The sequence below is a fragment of the Calliphora vicina genome, chromosome 5, assembly GCF_958450345.1.
Source record: "Calliphora vicina chromosome 5, idCalVici1.1, whole genome shotgun sequence".
Lineage (NCBI taxonomy): Eukaryota > Metazoa > Arthropoda > Insecta > Diptera > Calliphoridae > Calliphora > Calliphora vicina.
Window position 1 is genome coordinate 59262201 of NC_088784.1, and position 24301 is coordinate 59286501.

At 30.7% G+C, this 24301-nt stretch overlaps 1 protein-coding gene across 1 annotated transcript in view; it reads left to right on the top strand.

The window, feature by feature from the left end:
* sano (serrano) overlaps nucleotides 1–16495 on the top strand; it is a 59334-nt gene extending 42839 nt beyond the window's left edge. Inside the window, exons 4-7 of the mRNA XM_065511511.1 lie at nucleotides 3561–4617; nucleotides 4857–6383; nucleotides 10084–10960; nucleotides 16423–16495. Coding sequence (XP_065367583.1) covers nucleotides 3992–4617; nucleotides 4857–6383; nucleotides 10084–10546 — 2616 coding nt within the window. The 5' untranslated portion in view covers nucleotides 3561–3991 and the 3' untranslated portion in view covers nucleotides 10547–10960; nucleotides 16423–16495. The remainder of the gene's footprint in view (nucleotides 1–3560; nucleotides 4618–4856; nucleotides 6384–10083; nucleotides 10961–16422) is intronic.
* The last annotated feature ends 7806 nt before the right edge of the window (nucleotides 16496–24301 follow it).

The following is a 24301-nucleotide window of genomic DNA, read 5'->3' on the forward strand; positions in this document are numbered from 1 at the left end:
TAATTTGTCTTAAGGCTGGGTTAACCGACCTCAACGTATAATATCCTGAAGGTATCAGCAAAACGAAATATTAACTAAGGCCGATTTATATTACTATCTTCTTAATATTTCAAGAGTTCGAACGAAATCTAAATTATTTTGAAATTTTTTGTATAATTTCGAAGATATATAGGATAAATGGATTTCCCAAATCAAATTCACCCATGACACGTTTTTTTCAAAAGGTGTTCCAAATACTGTGTTGTATCTGAATATTGTTTATAGTGAAGACACAGTTGTAATCAACTTCATTTCAATTATCAATACTCAGATCTGTAAATGAATGATTCATTTTTGAATTAACTCCGAATTATTCATGCACTGAATTAGCAAATTTTGATTCAATTCTTTTCACACCAAAAAATTAATTTAATGAAATTTGAGTCAATTCAAATGAATTTGGTAAAAATTAATTGCAATTCATTTCCAACTCTAATGAATTTCTCAAATGAATTGCAATTCGTTTCCAATTCAAATGAACTGTAATTCGTTTCTTATTCAAATAAATTTGTCAAACTGAATAGCAATTCATTTGATTTGAATTGATTTTGAATTAATTCAAATGCATTAGAAACAAAATTATCAATTAATTTCCAACTCATTTGAATTGAATTGATTTTGTATTATAAGTAAATCTACAGTAATCACTGTCGTTTTGTTATTCAATTAATTTTTTATGTAAAAGACACTCTCGTTTTGTATATCACCTAGTATAGTCCAAAGACAAAAAATTCTTAGATTTGAAATTCCCATGATATACTGAAATTGTCAGGTAGCGGCAGAATAGGAATTGAATTATTAGGTATCGGCGAAAATCCTATCAAAATGGGAATATTTTGTTGATTTGCCCAAAGAAACTTAAATTTTTATTTTTCATTCCCCCTAGATCTGATCTTGAATTTGTTTTTTGATTTCATTCATTTGAATTGCAATTCATTGTTCTAATTCATTTGAATGAATTCAAAATAGGAATACTTGAAGTAGTAAATGTGTGATTTCCCAATTATTATTAATTTCATACAGTTTTGTTAATTGTATTTTGTCCTTTATGAATTAAGCATAAGTATTTCAATCTAACCGTATGTCTGTGTGTTGGTTGAAATATGCTTTGACTTTTTAAGAAAAATTATTACACAAAAATTAACTTTCAAATCTGTCAGAATAAATAGTGAATTAACTGTATTGAAAGAATCACCCAAATCGATATACATATATTTGGCCAAGTTATATGTAAACGAAAACCGGTTTATCGGTTCTAGTAAAACTTTTCATATAGCATTCAAATGTTTACCTCTAACAAAGTATATAGTTGTGAATACAACAAATATTTATTTGCTTTAAATTTGTTATATAAATCGGTTCTTTATTCCGATATTTCAAAGAAGCATGATCTACATTGGATTTATTTTGAAAAAAAAAAATCAAAAGAATAAAAATTCAATATTTATTAAAAAATCATAGAAAAATCGCATAAAAAAATCCACAAAAATATATTTATTTAATTTATTTAAACAGTAAAAACAAAACCCGTTCAAAAAAAAAACAAAAATATAATTGTCCAATTCACAATTGATGTTGTAGAGTTGTATGTCATAAATATTTTTCAAACTAGTTTTTCGAAACAAAAACAAAACATTAATAAAAAATCTACGACATACAACGATACAATGCTACGACACCAATTGTGAATTGGGCAAATATTAATTCATTAATCAAAGAAAAAACAGCAAAAGATCCAAATAATAAGCTAAAACATTTTTTAAGGAAATTCTGTAAATATGTATGATTAATCTGAATCACTGAATAATTGTCTGCATCGTTTAGGAATTGGTTCAACGTCACTTTTATCACTAGATGATATAATCATATTGTCATGATATTGTAAAATATCATTCTCACCACTAGAATTAAAAAAAAAAAACATCTAAAATCGCATAAAACGAGACCTGAGTGTATAAATATATTATATTAAAGTTACTGCCGAGATAGCCGATTTTTCATAAAATATGTAATCTTTTTAAACAAATACTGGCATTTTACCTAAATATTAAAGTAACATTTTTATAAGATAAATAGATTCGTAATTTTGACTAATACTAAACAATTGTCTTTAAATTAAAATCTTATACATAAATATGTATTTATGATTGTCATTTAATTATTTTGAATTGATTAATTCACTTCTCTAATTCATAATTGAATAATTTAAATTACAAATATTTAAACACCTCATAACCATAATTAAGACATCACTAAACAATATTAAATATTCTATTTGATTGTTTTAAAACAACACACACAGATGTAAATTATATTAAATGACAATAACGACGCATTTAAAAAAACATTTGCATAAAATTAATATGAATTCAACTTGTTTTAAATCACTATGAAAAACAAAGATGTCTATGAAATGATTCATTAAAACATATTTGTTACACAGAACTAACTATTAAATGTTTGAATAAAACTTTGTTTAATGCTTTGGATGTTACGAATATTTAAGATTTTATTTAATAGGCATTTTAATTAAGATTGACTCATTAAGTTATTTTTAGTGGTTTTTGTGACGTCAAATCTGCATTTATTCTTAATTAAGATCTTTATTGAAGTTGACATTGACAACGACTGATTCACTTGGGAAATTTATATAAAATGTTAATTTGTAAAAAACAGGCTTCTTAGAAAATGTAAACAGTTTTCAAAGAAGTTATATTGTGGTTAAAGTAAATGGTTTGATTGGAACAGAAGATAAACAGTATTTAAGCTGTAAACTTTTGCACTTACATTGAGTAGTGAAAATAAGTTTAAGTTATTGTTAATCGTATTAAAGTTATTTTGTAAATAATCTATAAGCCGTAAAAGTTACCGAAGACCTGCTTTATACAAAAGTTACAACTAACTCTTAAAATTAAAAATAAATGGAAAGAAAATTTGAATATCGTAAGACATATGAAGAGCCGCAGAACAAAAGGTACTTTTTCGACTTTTTTTACAAATTGATTTTTTGGTATTTTTATAATATTTGGGTTGAAATCTTCTAGAAAAAATCAATTTCTCAAAATTTTAAAATTTTTAAAAAAGTAGCTTTTGTTTATAACATAGACAAAGATACATAGAGTGGAAACTCTCCTGTCAGTTGTCAAGATCCTAAGTGGTGAGAATGTATTAGTAAACAAATTATTTAATATGAAAACAACACTGTGTAATTTTTTGTGTATTTCTGTTTTAGTTTTTTTCCAGTTTCCGCTCTTTGAATATTTCTCTATGATTTATAATTACAAAATTGCCTTTCAGCAGTCATCGCCTCAATTAAATTTTGCCCACACATTTTCCATTTATCTATTTATATACCAAACTACAACCGTGTATTACATATGGATGAATATCCAGGGAATTTCATTAAATATTATTTTATATTACGAACAATTTTAACAAAAATATCCAATAATTTCCTGCCATTTAATTTATTTTGTACAATTTATTAAATTCTCATTTCGCCTCTCTCTCTTTTATTGCAGGATAATTTGCCAACAGTTATATAATACCAACAAATATTGTGGAAATATTATCCAAACATCATCAAAAAAAAAGATATACAAAGTGTTGAGATTCAAACCGAATGCAGTATTTTAATTACGCCCTACAAACTTCCTCACGTTTCCTAACCTCAACAACATCAACAACCACTGCACCATCAACGAATACCTCAAACCATTTAATACCCCAACCAACCAACAACAATTTGGCCTCCACCTCGAACTCTACCACCACCCACAACAACAATCCTAGTGTAGAAAATTTAAACGCCAACATTGAAACCCCATCATCGACCACAAAAAACACACAGGTCAGCTCTAGTGATTTGGATCCCACACAAAATCCATGAAATTTACTTACATTTAATGTTAACTTTGCGCGAAACAAACTGTTATCATTCTTTAATCGCGACATGGCCGCTACTGATGGCCAAATAATATTGGCCGCATCCCGCTTCGGGGACTCGACGTCATCGCCACCCGTTTATTTGCGTGACTTTTCCAAACAAAAGCTGCCGGCTGTAGCCAAAATTGTCAAGGGTCAACATCAAAATCTCGGCGTACCCACACTCTCAGCACCTTCACTGCAGAGTACGGCCCTCTTCCTCAGTTCGGGCAAGAAATATCAGATTCTAGCCCAACCCATCAAGTTGAAAGAGGGTCGTAAGCCTACAAATGTCGGTGCTAAGGTTCTAATACCCGAAACGTATCCTGGCTATTTTGAGCTGCTGAGCGAAGATGGCCGCTCGACGCGTTGCATCGAATCGGTTCTGGAGCTGTCGAAACGTCGCAATTGTCGTGTTTTGGTGCGTGAGACATTTCGCTGTCCCCAGATGAGTCGCACCATACATGCGGGTGAAATGCTAACGACCATGAACGACAATGGCAAAGTGTTGCAGTGTAAAAATATCAAAGATGAGATCATCAATCTGCCACTCGATACCAAAGCGAAATTTTCACCTATAGCTAAGGAGGATAGTATAAGCGGAGTTCATACTGTGAAGAATCTACTGTTGAAAAGAATGCCAGTTGTTGTGAGGTAAGTAGAATTTTGATCGTTCTCTCTCTCTGTTAAAATAAAACTCCAATTCATCACAAAATATTATTTAATTAAAAAACAACATGGAACATTTAAACCCACAATTCTTATTGGAAATAACCAATATTTACCAGTTCATAAAATATATAACCCTATTCCAATCTATCAATCAGCTTAGCGTTAAAAATATCAAACAATTACGTTCCTAATCAGCATCATTGCTCTTCCTCTACTTTCAGATTAGTTCATGGTAGCGCACCGAAGGGTCTGAAACAACCGTTCGTGCCGGAAATGCGTCTGTTGGGCTGTGTTGAAATTGATCGTATTTTTGCTTTGCCATTGCAAAAAGATAATGACTTGGTGCCAGTACCCCTAAATGCTAAAATCAAATTGCAACGAGCCAAAAATATGGATCAATTGGAACATTTCATCGAGTACACGCGATTTCTTGAGAAAGCTCAACGTCTGCTAAGCGATGCACGTGATCGTTTGCAAATAGTAGATATTAAGCTGTCGGAGAAAGAGAAAAAGGACTCGAAATTTAGTAGTCGTAATAATAAATTACCCGTGGTTATGTTGCCATCAGCAGCCGGCGTAGCGTATGTGGCCAATGGTCTATTGGAGAACGGTTATATCCTCAAGCGTAGCGCCAGCTGTGATTCGTATAATAAAAGTCAACCGCCTGCGGAGATATCCGAAGATTACAAGGATATCGATCATATATACGATTATGTGAGGGGTTTGACGCCACTGTCGAAGGCATTGTCGCGATTTGAGCCCATCAGTGAAACGCCCACAATTAAGTCACAATACACCGATAGTAGTGGAAACTATTGTAGTCTCATACGAGTTAATCAGAATTCAAGCAGCCATAATAACAGCAATAACAACAACAACAACAATAATTCTAGTAGCAATAATAACAGTTTAAATAATAGTGGCAATGGGGGTGGTGGTGGTGGCGGCAGCAGCAACAATAATAACAACTCAAATAATAATAACAACAACAACTACAGTAGTCTGGAATCAAATAAACATACAAACACCAACAGCAGTCACAATAGCAGTAGTAATCAGAGTCATCAACACCATCACCATCATCATCACCAACATCATTTGCCAGCCGCCGTTGGCCAACAGTTGCAACATCACAGTCAACATCATCACCATCAGAATCACTCGCATAATCATCCCACATCCGGTGGAGGAGGCGGCGGCGGCGGTGGACTAGGTGGTAGTGGTGGTGTAGTCAATCATTATCAACACTCACATGTCCAAGAGGATATTAAGCCAGTGCCACCACCAATCGAAACTATACCGGGTAAAAAATTACCAGAGAAACGCCAACGTCCCACACTACCAAAGCTTTATTTGAAAAATTCTCATAGTGCTGGCAGCAGTAGTGGAGGTGTTGTTGGCAGTGGCAACACAACCAACACCAGCAGTTCCAATGGTAGTCATCACAATAATCATCACCATAATCATCATCCACAACACAGCAGCCATCATCAGACACATCATCCAAATCCCCATAGTCATCAAGCGTCGGTGGTAAATGTATCATCATCGTCCGTAGCTGCCGCTGTGGCAGCCCATCATCATACGCATCATCACCATCATCATGGCAATGCAGCGTCTAATGGCAGAGTTTTGACACCAAGTAATCATCATCATACGCCCATTAATGGAAATGTGGCACCTTTAAGTGCTGGCATATTAAGCAAAGATTGTGGTTTAGAGCCTCAGTCACCATTATTTCATATCAGGTGAGTTGCATTAACTTTCTAACAAATAATTAAAACTGTAGTTTAGTGTTAATGTAGAGTCTTGTAGCAAGTGTTAGCTACCTACTCCCACATAGTTATAATCCTTGTAATTTTTTTTTGATTTTCATAGAAATAAAAGTAGAATGTTAATTTGATAAACTTGAGGGTATCGAAATAAAGATTTCAAAAATCTTTCCTTGTTTATTTAACCAAGTTCATTTTAACCTCAAATATAAGAATTAGATGAAGACCCGCCCCTGTGAAATTTCATAATAAACTTTTCATAATGTTCATACATTAAGTGTTGGAGTAAAGTTTAGGCGACTAGATTTTGAAAATTAAATGTGTAAAATATTAGGATCATAGCTTTTGCACTTTAATTTAAACGAATCGAAATGTGTGCGTAACTGTCGTTCTAATGAGATATAAAAGGTAAAAATTGGTTACAAAATTTTAGTGACACGCCATTAACGTGTCTCAGGCCACTAGAACAAGAAATGTAGGAACAGAATTATACCATGTTCACACGACGACATTATTCGTCATTCACGCTCTCATTCGTCATTCAACCCCCAATTACGAACTGAATTACATGATTCGCCATACAAAATTTCAAGTGCGAATTACCTTGTTCGTACGTAATTCAGTTTGAATTACCTTATGAATTACGAACGAATGACTGTCATCTCTAATTTTTATCGATTATTTATGTATCAAAATCAGCTGTCCAAACAAAAATGTCAAAACAAAATAAAGAAAAAGATTTTTGTATTAAATAAATAAATAAAAAGTCTGATTAAAGTTAAATTCATTTGTAGAAGTAGCAGATCTGCCATTCATTCAGCACACACTTCTAATAAAGCCCGCTCGCTGCCCTGGTCCCACTTTTTCTTTTTTCTAATAATGAAAATAATAATTAAATTATATTTGTTTAATTAATAATGCTACAATTTTATGTAAAACAGAAGAAAAAAAAACAAGAAGAAGAAATAAATAAATGTCAAACTGAATTACGAATGTTGTCGTGTAAACAGGTTGATTCGCAATCGTAATTCAAAACGCGAATTAAGTAATTCAGACTGCCGTGGGCATTAACATATTCCGAGAATATTAAAATTAAATATATTTTTACTTAACATATGTATATCCATATTTACTTGTATTTGAGTTTTTGTCTTTGTACGATACCGTTAACCTATTCGCAGGTATGACAAAATTTAATTTTTTTAACGCAGTTTCAAAACTCCATTTCAAATTTTAAAAAATTTTGGTAAGAATTGTGCTGAATTTCCAATTATTGATAAATTCACTAAAATTTATTGTTGGGGATAAGCTAGTTCCTATGCGCATTTCACTGGTTGCTTAGGCCAGATCATCAGGAAACCTTTTCCCAAAAAGGCTTTAGAAAAACTAATGATATTATACAAATAAACCACTAGAGTGAATGAGAATTACAAACGCTTTATTTGTAAAAATATCAAAGCTTAAAGAAAAACCAAATTTTGTTTAACACATTTCAGAAGAGTATGAACAGAACAATGAACAGAAATATACGATTTGACAAAAAAAACCGGTGACCGGCGGAAAATCAAATTTCTTTTAATTTAAAAAATTTAAAATAAATATTGATCATGCTTTTAAAAATTAAGATGACAAAAGATGGCAGATTAGGAATAAAGATGACAGATAGAGGACACAAATTTTATAGATGACAGCCAGTTGAAATAGATGATTGTCCTCTAAAAAAGAGGACGTATGGTCACCTTAGTAAAGTAAACTCTAACATTGTAAGTATTGCTGTTCTTTTACTGAAATCTGAACACTTTGTTCATACTAAAGGATCATATTTTTCTAGATAAAACAAATTCGGTGTCGCAACCGAATTTGTTGCCAACAAAATTATGAAAACAGAAAAATATTTGTCACTCCAACTAAAATTTTGTAGTCACAACTGCAAGATTCGGTCATTAAGACTGAATGATTTGATTGGCATCAAATTCGGAAATATTATCTCTTCTTTGGTAGAAGAGAGCTCTTGAGCCAGTTCCTATATTCATACTTTGTTTGCATCCCACTTTTATTGTGCTTTTGGAACTCGATATGCCCTTTAATAATCCGTTAACATTGATAATAGGGTTCTTAGCGGACGTTTTTCGTTCCCGCGAAATGTTAAAAATACTATGCATTCCCTAGGAATTCCCGGGAACTTTTAAATACTAAATTAAGCTAAAAACCAGTAAAACATGTTAAAGTAATTGGCAAAAATTCAATAACAATATTCAAATATTTATTTATCGTCGCACTTTCCGTGATATAGTCTTTCTATGTTTTCAATGTTCTTGTTCATCGCAAAGTTTTCAGTAAAAAAGTCCAAAAGTTGAAACTGAAAGGCTACTGGGATAATCTTTCAATAGCCAAATATTGGTATCTGAAGGGTGAAACTCCGAGATGTTGCAATAAATTCGATTGCAGCGATTCCCTTAACATAGATACTGATACGTCCTACTGCTCATTATTGTAACCGATTACCATTTATTTCAGGCTCATAAGAGTATTTGTTGATCGGATAAACCGGCCTTTACAAGTACGAATGTTTTTGTGAGAAAAACTGATCCATTAATGAGAGAATTTGTGCGGCCAAATCCAAATAATCTAGGGGCTCATCTAGAGCAGGCACTTCGAGTTTTGTGCTTCATTATCATCATTTGACTAGGGCTGTAGAGTTTCATTAAACCAGTGTCCTAAAAACTTTCTCTATCGTCTTTTAGAAATTGTCGGAACTAGACAGAGTATCATTCAAGTATGTTGAGGAATCAGAATTGGGTTCACATTCACTGCGATCTTTAGCATTGGAACGTTTCAAGTTACAGGCTTTGTAATACATCTCAGTTGCCAAGAAGGTAAAGTGCTGATATAAAGTGGCATTACTCTCTGCAGGGTTTTCTACAACATCAAAATACGTTGGTTCCGTCAATGCTGATGTCTGTCTTCCTCTTGTTTGAGGCATATCCAAAGAAGTACTTTCAATGTTTAAATCTTTATCTTCTATAAGTTCTGTCAAAATCAAAATACAATGATTAGCTATAGCTGCATTTAAAACCACAAAACTCTTTTATGCCTTAAAAAGATTTACTGTAGCTGATGCTTTCAGGCAAAGGTATTGAAAAGCAGTTCCATTTTTGTTTTTCCATTAGACCTAGTTCCATGTGAAATGGTGGAAGTAACATTTTTTCTGGATAAACTGGGGGATCACTTTGTTTTTTTCCAATTAAGTTAAGTTTTTGGGCAGAAATAATAATCAGTTCCGAAACTGAATTGAGTCCATCAGACATTTGGAACGCAAATCGTATCCTGAAGTTTTATCTCTTCGTTAAAGACTTGTCCTAGCTGCAAATTACTAATCGTTGCTGACTTTTGCTCATACCACTCATATAAAAACCTGCTATATCTTCAGAATCTCTAAAATTGTAGTGACGATGGCTTTGTATTGCTGTCATTTGATAGAAAGAATCAGATATTCAGAATATATCAGCTACTATTTTGTTAAACAACATATAAAATCAAATAGCTTAGTATATATATATATTATGTATTTAATAAAAACAGCATAATTACTCATTAATTATTTGAAATGATTTAGGTAGTAAAAGAAGCCTTTTAATTTTTCCCCCATTTTCTCTAAATTTTTCCCTTTTTATAGATATAAAAGTCTCAGTAGTCTTCAGTTGACACCCGATAGTAATTCAGTTTCACCGCCGATCTCAACAAATCCCAAAGGACAACCAGTCGTTGTGGCACCACCCGATCTAGTACTTAAATGTAGTAACAATAATATTAACAACAACAACAGCAACAATCATCCAATACCACTGCCGTTAAGCAAAAGTTCTAGTACCACTGGTGGTTTAAACGGAATGCTACACACCACTTCCTCACACAGTCACAATCACAATCCACGCGAGGGAACACTCGATTCATCTCGCAGTGGTGGCCGCACCTCGGGCGATTCAAATAAATTGCCCGAAAAGAAAACACGACGTCTGTCGCGACCACGTAGTCTATCGAATTTAGTCTGGGATTTAAGGCCATCCAAAGAAAAATCCAAAAAGAAATTATACATTCATCATTTCGATCATCGTCAGCAGGCGACTTTGTATTTGTAGTCAATTTGTAGTTGTGTATCAATAAGAGAGCCAACATATAAAATAGCGTCAAAGATGGCCTAAACGAAGAGAACAAAATGGATTCAAGTTAATTGCTTAAATTTGTTTAGAAGAACTGAAATGTTTCGGAAATGCTTAAACACCTACACACACCTTCAACAAGGAACTCATAGATACATCTACATTTTACATAAAATACATCATACACTTTATTATAATCGTCATCGTTATCATTGTTGTCGTTGTAGCAGTTACAAATTTTCTTTTAATTTTATTAAATGTTGCCATCATTAAAAAAAGCATTAAGAAAAAAATAAAACAAAACAAAAATCTATATAAATCTTTAATAATCAATCAATCCTCTTAAGTGTTCGGAAGTAATGAAAACAAGGATCTTTAGTACATATGAATGAGGTAAGTGATCTATGCATAATGACAATTATTTTACTATTGCTCCATAAGCAAATACAAAGATTATTTGTTAATATGTACACGCAGAGAAAAAATATAATTGGGCATGGTTACTGTAACCATTTATATAGTGTTACAAGTTTTTTAACTATATTATAGTCACAGTAACCATTTACATGATTGTGGTAACCATAATATGATTAATTTACGATTCACATGATTGTCTCAACCATATATATGGTTACAGTAAACATATATATGTTTGTGGCAACCATATTTATGATGAATAATTTTATCATAATATGTTGTTCTCAGATTATGATAAGCCTTAAGCCGAGATCAACATAATATGATAAGTCCTTCATCATATAAATGGTTGTCACAAACATATATATGTTTACTGTAACCATATATATGGTTGAGACAATCATGTGAATCGTAAATTAACCATATTATGGTTACCACAATCATGTAAATGGTTACTGTGACTATAATATAGTTAAAAAACTTGTAACAATATTAAAATTGACCACGCCAATTTTTTTTTCAAAATATCCAAAATCGCAGGACGCATGGACCGATTTGTCAATTTTTTTTTTTAATGTTCGCAAAGTTTTTACAGAAATAAAATTTGTCCACGTCCACATATTAAATACATCTGCAAAATACATCGATCCGTGATCACTCATATTCATTAATAATCGGCCAATAAGCGTTTAATAAAAAAAAGGGGCTCGATCTGTGATCAATCATATCAATAATATTTCTTCAAATTTTTTATAAAAACTCAAAATATCTAAATTCGCTAATAACTTGGCCAATAAGCGTTTAATCAAGAAAAGCAGCTCGATCTGTGATCACTCATATTTCTGAACAAAAATCGATTTTTTATATAAAAACTCAAAATATCTAAATTCGCTAATAACTTGGCCAATACGCGTTTAATCAAGAAAAGGAGCTCGATCTGTGATCACTCATATTTCTGGCCATATATATATATATATTAAAACCCCAAATATCTAAATTCGCTAATAACTTGGCCAATAAGCGTTTAATCAAGAAAAGGAGTTCTATCTGTGATAACTCATATTTAAGACCAAAATTCGATTATTTATATAAAAACTCAAAATATGTACATAGATTTACATGTATTCTGTTGTTGCAAGACTTAAGATTTTGACAACAAACTTAGTTTCTTTGTCTCTAAGTAATGTTTCCATGTATATTCATTGTACATATTTTAAAATCAAATGTAAATCAAACATAACCCAAACCTATATGAATAAAAATTATGTATCATTCGAACAGAAGCATTTTTTTAATTTGACAGGACAACGCGTTGTTTTAACAGACGTTGCAACGTCTGTTAAATATCATTTAGGATGAGGAGATCTATAGAGAAATCTGATCATATTTGGAAAGTTGATAAGATCCTACTTTGATAATACCACACTACTAAATATAATTAATGCATTTACTAGATCAATATTGGATACTGAATCTAATATGTTGCATTGAGGTATTATCCAGTCTAGTACTGTAGTTTTCCGAACCTATAAGTTGTCAGACTTGTTCGTTAAACTGGAGAAGTTCATTACGTATTAATTTTATTTTGATTTGTTCATTAAAATGAGTGGAATATACATATATGTTTTGTTTAGTTGTTCAGTGATTTGGCACATATCAGTATATAGAACCTACTCCCTTGGAACCACACACGTAACTAGTTCCCTATCAGTTTCCTTCACATGGTGGGAGTTTTTCATTTTAGTTGACTATATTGTAAAATAGAATTATACACAATCAACAGCTTAGACAATTTCTCCACTGCCATTGACAAATGTAGCAGGCAGTCACATCCAGCACATAGAATATTGAATTTTTTCTTAAGCAATTTTTCTTATTTGAATTTGGTAAATTGAATCGTGTCTTAGTGTCCCGATTTTTACTTACATTTCGATGTAAAAGTCAAACGCAAATGAGTTAAAATGTTTTATTTGTTATTTGCAGTTTAAGTTTTTCTCATTTATTTTAATGTTTCTGCAAATACAAAACAGAAAAACTCCAGAAAGGAAAAAAAGAAGACAGAAACATTAAATGAAAATGATGATGGTGATGGTGCTACGGCACAGATTGAGTTAGAGGTAGAGAGTATTCAACTGCAGTAGATTAATGTTAAAGTTGTTAACATATTAACGTCTTTGTAGTTAAATTTAAATTAACTTTTTTTTTAAGTTTAGGCCAGAAAATAAATAAACAACGTACCATGAACATAATTTCGTAAGAATTTTCCAGACACACCACAGAGTATTTTTTATTTTTTTCATTCATACAATTATTTTTATGGTCTTAAAGAAATTTGCCGAACTGTGTTTTAGTTGTTGCATTTAGGAGTAGTTTGTTTAGAATGGGGGAAAATAGTTTTATGAATTCTCTAAAGTTGTGGGTGTCAAGAGATGTAGGTATACAACCAGATGAAAAAATAACATTACTGATTATTCACTACTTGAAGATGTTGGTAAAAGTCTTGCGAAATTATTTTTTTTCTATCTTATCCCAGCAGTTCTGGTAACTGCCTCCGGGTCTAAGACTGTTTAGGGCACACTGGTTACCGAATTAGCTATTAGACTAGTTACTTTAACATAGTTTTCTGCGGTAGTTTACACTTCAGATTACAAAAGGACACTTAATTTGCCTTTGCGAAATATTACTTCTGGTAAACTCTAGGGCCACTAATATGACAATTGACTTTACTCTAGATTACGTGGGATGTGTTAAGTAATCTATTGATTTATCTTTGTATTGCAAAGGTTCCATGGCTGTCATATGACTAAAAATATATAAAATAGAGACATTCAAGTAACTAGACATTAATGAAAAATACTATATATCAAACTGCTGGGAAGTACTTAAACTATTTATGTGAGATTTCGGGAAATCGTATGAGAGTAAGTAAAAATTTCACCTACCATTATTGGCTGCATGTAGAGTGAAATGAATTATTATGGATTTATTAGCAAATATTGATGTAACTTCAGAGAAATATCTCAAGAAGTCTGAAGACTAAATTTTCATTGATGTACTTGGGATCAAAATTGGTTTTATTTTTTAAAACTACTGTCTGGTTGGAATTTTAAAACATTTTTTAGCAGAATTTTATTGTGTTTTTATTAGGAATTAACCATTTTGTGCACTCAGGGTCAAAATTGGTCAAAATCTTGTCAAGACCTATTGAAGAACTCTTCTGAAACTTTATCATAATCAATAAATGAAAATAATCTCGCAGTATTTTAATGAAAAAATTCAAATATAGAAACATGAAACCGTTGATCCCGATGGTGAAAATTTTAAATATATTGAGTATATTCAGAATTCTGTTACACATTTTTATTAAAACTTAGCAACACTTTAAGTTATGCTCCTAAGTGGACTCAAAGTTAAAATCGCAAGTACGCCAGAATGATGATCTTTATACCTTTTTTTTTTATTCTCATACGACAACACCATAAACTGGGCGTTCAAAACGTTCGTTATCTTCCTTGCTTGTACGGCCACAACGAAATTCACATTTTTACCATTGAAATTGATGGTGCAGAGCTTATGGTGAATGTGTTTCATTGGTTTCAACGTCCGAGAGATGGTTTGTTCGGTTCGGTTCAGAAGTGGTAATTTTGAGACGGAAAACAAAGATCGCCCAGGCCAGCCAAAAATGTTTGAAGGCCAAGAATTGGAGGAAAACTCAACAAGAGATTTCGAACTCATTGGGAGCTATTCAAGCAGCAGTTTCAAAACGTTTGAAATTGGGTAAGCAGGGAAATTGGGTACCATACGAATTAAAGCCGAGAGACCTTACAAGACAATTTTGCATTTCCTAAATTTTTGCCTCACCCGCTTTATAGTCCATACTTTTCCCCGTCCGACTACTATTTCTTTCGATCGAAGCAGAACGCTTCCTCTGGAATACACTTCACTTTGGATCAGAGTATCCGATATTGGCTTGATTCGTTCTTGACCTAAAAATATGTGTAGTTATTTTGGCTCGCAATCCATATGTTGCCATAAAGATGGGAAAAGGTCATAGCTAACAATGTGCAATACTTTGAATAAATTTATATTGTACAAATGTTTCAAAATAAAAGCTGTAAATTTGAAAAAAATCCTTCAGTTTTAAGTCATACACCCAGTATTTTCATGAGAGTTTTTCGGAATTGACCCTTGTATGAGAGATATAAACAATTATGAACCGATCACCACGAAATTAGGTTATTTGTATATGAAACATATTTGTGATGATTTTTTTTGGATACCAGCATATCGCTACCTTAATATAGGAAGGCCGTAACTAACATTATCCTTACTTTACAGGAGATTTTTTTCAACACAGATTTTTATGAAGGTCTTCAACCAATTTAATGTTGTGACATTTTATTTTATTAATAGTGCATTACTGGATTTTCTGTCGAAGTATGAAAAAAACGAGTTAGGACATTTCTATATTATGATTCAATAATAATGATATAAAGCTGTGGAATAATGTGTGTGAATATCTATATAAATCAATCATTTATGGCAGATAAAGTCCTATTTCTGGAGAACATTTACATGGGGCCAAATAATGAACCGATTTCTACCAGTTTTAACAGACTTCGTCCTTGGGCCGATAGTAATACATCTGCTAAATATTATCGAAATATCTTCAAAATTGTGACATGTACTTTGCGAAAAAGATTAGATGGATAGACAGACAGACAGAAGGACATTTTTAAATCGACTCAGAAAGTGATTCTGCGTCGATCGGTACATTTTAAGGCGGATGTTAGACTAATATTTTTGGGAGTTGCAAACATCAGCACAAATACACAATGCCGCCCCCACTATGGTGTATAAACTTAAAGCAACTAAATATGCAATGAAAATGTTGTAGTTCTAAACTACTTACTAATTTTTCTTCTGGGATATTGATATCGTCTGAAAATTAAACATATAAACATACGTATCCTATAAACAGAAATCAATTGGGGTATTGGCACGGTCTACTATTTGGTCATATTGTCATAATGTCCTAAGATTTTATGATAGTTTAAACAAATTTTTGTTGTGTTTCAAGCAAAAAAGTTCTAAACTAATAAGACTATTTGAACTATGTTTATTGTTTTGTCATAAAATAATACTTTTTTTGTTTAAAACACAGAAGCAACTATTATAATATATTAGGACATTATGGCAATATGACTAATAGCAGACCATTTGAACACCCCAAATGTACATTTGTTTTATATTCATACCATTTAGGCCATTTTCGAAGTTCACTTTTACTTTTATTGCAGAAGAGCTATTTTAGGGGTAACAGTAGCTTAGCGGTAACTGTATTTATCATAGATTATCATAAATCATGTCATTAGTTACAGTTATCTAAACAATAATCTTAAATATTTCTAATAATTTTCTTCTTGTTCTCTTTGCAGATTTTTCGATTAACATATCTGGAATTTGTATAATACCAGGGATATTATTAACTATTTTATTATTTTAAAAATACGCTAGAAAATTATGAATAAATCAAATCCAATAAAATAAACAAAAAGAAAAGAACAAGATATAACTACATATTGTATTCGATTTGTGTTCAACATTTTTGTTGTTTTTTAGAACAAAAAGAAAAAATAGCTTTAATTGTTTTGTTTCAATAAATAAAATGTGCCTTTTATAATTTATCTTATTGTAAATTTAAAAAAAAAACTCTCTCCCTCTCTGAACTTAATCCCTAAACTGTGGCTTGAAAACGAAACACATCAAAACAAATTCCATTTAAATATTTAACGCAAACAAATATTTCATATGGGAGTCAAGTCAGCTGAATTTGAAATTTATTTAAATAAATACGAAAGGATTTCATTTAAGGTCTGTTTTCAAATGAAATAAAGACTTTAAAACTAAAGTCTACATTTTCAACATTCTTTCTCTGTGTGAAAACGAAAAAGAAAAGCAAAAATGCAAAATTATTTAACATTTGTCAAGTCTTTAAAATTGTGATTTTAATTTAGTTTTTTTTTATTAATGAAAACAAGAAAAGATTTTAACTTTTTATGTATTTTAAAAGTTTATTTTACAAAAAAATTGTTTTAAATATAACTTACAATTTTTTCTATAGAAAATAACTTTTTAAATATTAATTATTATAGTAATTGTAATTGTAATAAACAGGTTGTTTCTCAAATGGAGATCAAGTAAAAACCTGCTAGTTTTTAAATTTAAACCATAAATGTTCTCAAAGTCACATTATTAAATACATAATTATGTAATATCAAATAACGAATTTTTGTCTCCTTGATAATTGTTTTCTGAAAAAGACAATTAAGGAAAAACTAAATATTTAAATTGAAATACACTCGTACTTAAACATAAAGGTGTTGCTATAAATATAAATTAACACACAATTTAACTACAATAAATAAACCTAAACAAATCAATTACAACAAGAATTCATAAATAAATTAACAATTGAACAAAATAAAAATAAAAAAACAAGCAATAATTATTAAAACTGCAATATGAATGTCTATAACATAGAATTTAAATTAAAACCACAAATTTTAATCAATAAAAAATAGTTACTTTTCAAATACAAATTGAAAAAAGTTAAATATTAAAAAAAAACCTCTACTCGCCACCATTTAGTTTTTTGCTTTCTAATTTATATGCAGAAGAAATAATCATAAGTCTTAATGCATGTCCATATTAAATGTATTTTTATTTTTATTTTATTTTTCCCATTATTATAATTAATTATTATTATTATTTTACAGTTTAATAGTTTATACATGTAGATGTATTTGTATTAATTAAATTAAATATTATTGTTTGATTGGATTGAATTGAAGAAGGAGAAGAATTTGCACTGCTGCAGTCAGTCAGCCAGTCATTTCTATAATCGTATTCGTATTAAATATTAATTAAATTGATTAAATATTACATATTATGATAATTTTAGGTTTTAATGAACAATACATCCATGCATACATACTCGTACATAGAAATAAATAAAAAATTATAAAACAATACAATACATTCATATATTTTATGTCTATTAAAATAAAAAAAAAAAACTATAAAAATAAAGAGAAAAATACAAAATATTATTAAATATGAAATTTAAGCAAATGTTTTATTTGAATGTTCCAAGAAAATAGCAAAGAAATGCTGTGATATTGTAAGTATGTAAGTACAAATGATTGTAACGTGGAAAAATATTGCCCCATTACCCACCTTTAAGTATACCATCTGATCAGGATCACTTTCCAAGTCGATTAAGCTAACCAAAAATCAGGATCACTTTCCAAGTCGATTGTCAAAACTAAAATATAACACGAGATGTTATTTTCGAGAGTGGTCCTTTTATGGGAGATATGGTATATCATGGACTTTACCAAATTTGATAGTGTGAGTTTAGTTTATATAAAACTAATTGACTGATTTGGGCAATAGAAAATCTTGTACCAATTATCTCTGAAATTGCGACCTGTAGTTTTGTTAAAAGGTTTACATAGACGGACGGACATCGCTTAAACGACTAAGAAAGTGATCCCGAGCAGATTGATATACATTTAGTTGGATATTTTTGTTGCACGTTACAAAGATCAGCACTAACCCAATAATCCCTACCCACTATGGTGTCGTAGGATATAAATAGCTGGACACAAATCAGATCAAAAATACAGAGACATATTTTCACAAAAAACAGCATTATCATCACATTTGAATCACTATCTTGACTGAAAATAATTTTAACTGTTACATATTATAAATATACCAAAGAATCTGAGAATTAAAGTTAAAATAAATGCTGATAATGTTGATCAAAACTTTAGATACTTAGTTTATAAAAGTGGACACGGAAATTAATTTAATTAATATGAACGCAGGATCAACTTCCAATTGTCTCGTAGCGTCAATAACGGAGTCCAGTTTGACATTGCGAAGGCACCCTCTTTATCGACGAAAGCAAAGGGTATTCCTTATAATTCCAGGAGTTATCTATATGACTAACCCCTCTTTATCGAAGACAGCAACTAAAGGTTATATCGGCGTTTCCTCAATACTCTCAAACAAACAAACTGTCACCGTTTAGTATCGGTCCATGATTTCATCTAGCCCCAACACAAATGCCTCCGCAGAAGATTGTTTGAGTAGCCAGAAATATGTTAATTATGTCGCAATTCTGATAAAATTGTGCACAAATTAGTTCTACGTATTATCAATTTATACCTTGAATATTCATAATTGTCTTATACTAATTGATATCTTGATTTTATTATAAGTATCGGTCCATAATTGACCCTACCCCCATACCCTAAATCAGAAAAATATTTTAAAGATAATATTAATCACACTGTCCAACAAATTGAGACATTTTGATTAGAACAGAATAGTGACCCTATAATTCTGAAAGAGCATGTTGAATAGATCATTTCTGTAGAATAAACTTATAGTCCAGCTGGTCTGAATTTTTTTTTACAGTGGGTCAAAGTTTTCATTTTTTGATCGAGGGGAGCATTATACTAACTGAAAACAATGTTGTAAGTTATTATCTGAGAGAATTCTTATGGCCAGGGTTATATTATGGAATTTAATGGGAATAATTTTTGTGGGAGATCTTAACCCTCTAGCTCCTCTCTCTAGGGATCAATTTGACCCTTTTTTGAGAAAATCAAAAAAAATCCTTTCAAAAATGACACTTAAGGATTCAAATATTCTACGAAAATTTTTGCTGGAAAATTTCAGTGGGGGTCACCAAAGATACCAAAGTTGTAAATAAAGCTCTTTATGCTTAATTTGCATAATTACACGCCACCTTGGGTCTCACATTTTTTAAAAAAATCACAAAAAATCTATTTATGATCCGAATGAGCTGATATTTAAAATATAAATAGTCCTAGAGAAGATCTAAAATATATATACATATGTAAAATATCACTTTTAGGTTAAGAGTTATTTAGGTTTATTTATTTATTTTTTTTTATTTTGTTCGATCTTTTTTTAGTTTTCTAGATATGTCGAATATTATAAAAATAATTTGCTAACAGTTATGTCGTCCTTATAAAAAGTTACACGCATCCAAAGTTGGAACATGTAAAAATGGCCGTATTTTTTAAGTTTTTTCAAAAGCACATTTTGCATGGAATATATAAAAAAAACGTTAACATTTTTCAAAAGGGTGCAAGGTTTGTGGAGCTCCTGATGAATAAATATATGCTTTTTGTATAAGAAGTTGGTATTGATGAAAACATTAGGACTTGAGGATTAACAGTTTAGTAAAATTAAATAATTTTATGAATTTTTCGGACTTTATTTAACTTAGAACCTAAAAAATTTTAATATTGGGATTTTTCATGAACAAAAATATAAAATTTTAATTAATGTAAAATTTTAACGGTTAAAGATATTACAATAAAATTTGGAAATAATGTAGATCCAAATGTCCTTAAATCAATGGAAGTATAATCTTTAACACTTTTTATTTTCAAATACCAAAATTCCTAATACGGGGAAAATGTGTTCCAAAAACAGAGTTTTTTTTAAAAACACCCTACTGCTACGTTATTTACGGTGTGATAGTAAAATAACTTTGTACGTGTTTAAAGAAGATATAGGCCTATACATGAATGGAGACTTTTCGAGGATCGGTGATTTGCCTTTTTAGAATTTATTGCTCAAACCAAATTTTTTTTTTTAAATTGGCAAAGTTTGCATTGGTCTGGAGGCGACTAGGTCCACTTAAGTGAGCCAAGTTTTACTTTTCACGCTTTTGCATTAGGTTATCTTTTCGGAGCATATATAAATTTTTCATAGTCCCGAAAAAAAATTTTTTCTACAAAAGTAAATATATAGGAACTTTTTTTGGGAAAAAACGTAAAAAATACAGCCACTTTTACATGTACCAACTTTGGATGCGTGTAAATAGATTTTTTGTGATTTTTTTTTAAAAATGTTGGGAAAAAACGTAAAAAATACGGCCATTTTTACATGTACCAACTTTGGATGCGTGTAAATAGTTTTTTTGTGATTTTTTTAAAAAATGTAATCCAAGGTGGCGTGTAATTTTGCCAATTAAGAGTAAAGAGCTTTATTTACAACTTTGGTATCTTTGGTGACCCCCATTGAAATTTTCCGGCAAAAATTGTCGTAGAATATTTGAATCATTAAATGTCCTTTTTGAAAGGACTTTTTTGATTTTCTCAAAAAAGGGTCAACTTGACCCCTAAAGAGAATAGCTAGAGGGTTAAGATCTTCCACAAAAATTATCCCCATAAAATTCCATAATATAACTCTGACCATAAAAATTCTCTGAGATATTAACTTACAACATTTTTGAAATTTTTCACACCCGTTTCGCGGGAAAAAATATTCTGGGAAACCACAAAACCCTAGTTGCGACTCATAATGGGGGAATTTTATAATTATTAAAAATTATCCTTATTTTGCCACCCGAAAAAATAAATTTTTCAAGTCCAATCCAACTCAACTATTCAACGTATATATTCTGAAAAAGTCAAGTAAAAGAAATTTTCAATTTCTGCTAGGATACAAACAAATAAAGTTGCAGCACTTTATATTTATTTTATACTATCCCAGCAGTTATCAATGTAGGAAATACTTTTTTTCTAATGCAACTCTCTTGTCTTTATATTTATTGTAAGTATTTAGAGCCGTTAAATCAAAGTGCACTTAAAACCTTTTATGCACTACGTTATACGAGTGCAACAATGCCATTTTTTTTTTGCTGTCAATAAAAATGCCAACTAACGACCACCTTGTTGAAAAACGTTACAAATTGCCTCGATTACTTAAATAGAGACACACACACAAATTTCCTTTAATTTTGACAATAAACAACAAATTAACAACAACAATGAAATAATTAACAATAGACACAAAGAAATAAACGAAAGAAATAGCAATTGTTTTAAACGTAAAAATAAAATAACGACCAAAAATTACAAATAATTAAAGCGTCAATACAACTTGATTTGTCCATAATTGGTCTAAGACGCTAAATGTACGACTACGATTACAACAATAACACTTTAAACGTGACAACAACAACATCAAAAAGCAACAACGAATCAAATGTATGAATGTGTGTGAATAAATTGTGTGCATTTTTAACTTAAACGCAAAAAAAGTAAAAAACTCACAAAAAATACAGATTAAAAATGCAACATTATTGCACAGTGGGTGGGTAACATGATACTAACAGTGCAAAATTATTTGATATTTCAAATTTCTAGTTCTTTAATAAATTCTACATACATATTTAAGAACACTTTATTAATAAGCAAAATGAAATCATAATAAGTTCAGAAAAAATATTTCGACGACGTTTATCCAAAATGGTTTATCTGCAGATTTTGTAAAAATGAGATTTTGATGCCAAACTATTCCCTGTGATGCACTTTTCCTATGGTAGGAATTTCTGATCAAAATGTTGATTTGTTTGCGACTTATTCACATTTTTTGTTTGGTTTATCTACATAAACACTTTTTGAAGGCAAAATGGTTTATCTACAATTAGAGATGCCAAACGGGGAATCCCGTTCCCGAAAATCCCGGATTTCTTAAATCCCGAAGCCCGGGATTTTCCAAATCCCGTTTTTCATAAATAAATAGGGGAAATTGTAATTTCTGTGTGCCTTTTTCATGCATTTTGACATTCTACATGACCGAATATCACAAAGTGATGTTCAGAAAAGTTGTTAAGCTCAACTACTGCTACAATATAGTTAATAAAGGAAAACGTAATTTTTGGTTTTCCTTGAGTGGGGCTCTAGAAAATCAAAGAAAATTTAAATCCTCTTCAAATGAAATAGATTTTATCTCAGATGAAAATATTTCGATTGCTAAAAGATAAGGTACTGTTTTTACCAGTATGTACATTAGGCTGGGTCGAATTGTAGGACGATCAAAAACTAAAAAAACGTATAGCAGAAACGCAATCTACGGAAAATTCTAAGAAAGTTTCCTCAAGAAACCATAGGTCTAAAATCAAATCCAGGCAAATCTCGGTATAACGAATCTCATTTTAACGAAAATCCGATTTAACGCACGGTCAAATTCGTAACATTGACCACCTTATATAACGAACGTTTCAAAAATTGTATGCTCGATATAACGAATGATGAGAAAAAAACAAAAAAAAATCAAACAATCCACCAAATTTTTAACATTGACAACCTTATATAGCGAATATTTCGAAAATTGTACGCTCAATATAACGAACAGAAAGTATAAAAAACAAAAGTAGTCATGAATGTAAAAATAAGAAAATAAGTCGTTACAGTACCGTTTTCAATGGTTACTTTCTTTAATAATAGGTCTGTCTATTTTTCTATAGTGGTTTTAATAGCTTGTTTTCACAATATCGAATGAAATATTTCGTTCGCATTCTAAGCAAAAGAAAACTGATTCGTTCACATTAACATGAAGTTAAGGAATCCAAAATCAGATTTCTTCCGCTTAGAATGTGAACGAAATCTTTCATTAGATATTGTGAACCAGGCTATAATTCACGTGAATTAAATATGGAAAACCGTAGAAGAATTTCATTGAACGAAAAACTAAAAATTTATATGAATGAATGAAATATGGAATAACAAAATTCTCAACATGTATTTTGAAGAAAATAAAAACAAACATTTTATCGTGACTAAGTTTTTTCTGTAAATTATCTTTACACAAATTAAGTGGGATCTTCAAAATCTGTTTTTTTTTTTTTAAATGTTTGTCCGAGTTTAATTTTCTACAGTTTGAATCATTCTCAGAATCGAAATCCCTTACAGTAATCGTGGAAAATACACCAAGCCATCCTCCAGAAGAACAATTAGTAAAAACTACTAAAGATATACAAATTTGAACGATATTCTTGCCTCCTAATGTCACACCGCTCATCCAACCTAGGGATCAAAACGACATAGGTTTAGTTAAATTCCAAAATAGAAAAAGTTGTCCAATATTAAAAAAAAAATCATCTCGATATAACGAATTATTCAATTTAACGAATGGGCCTGACAACATATCGTTCGTTATACCGCGATTTGCCTGTCCTTTCTTGCATATTTCATATTTTATCCAATAAAAAAAACTATTAAAAAAAATACTGAAATATCATTGGATAAAAGACGAAATTCGCAAGATAGGATTTGATTTTAGACCTATGGTTTCTTGTGGAAAATTTCTTAGAATTTTCTGCCATACGATTTTTCGTGAAAAAAAATCGACACACCCTAATGTAGTATTTATTGTTATTTCTTCTTATATAATCTACTCATGCAAGTATTTTATGCTTTT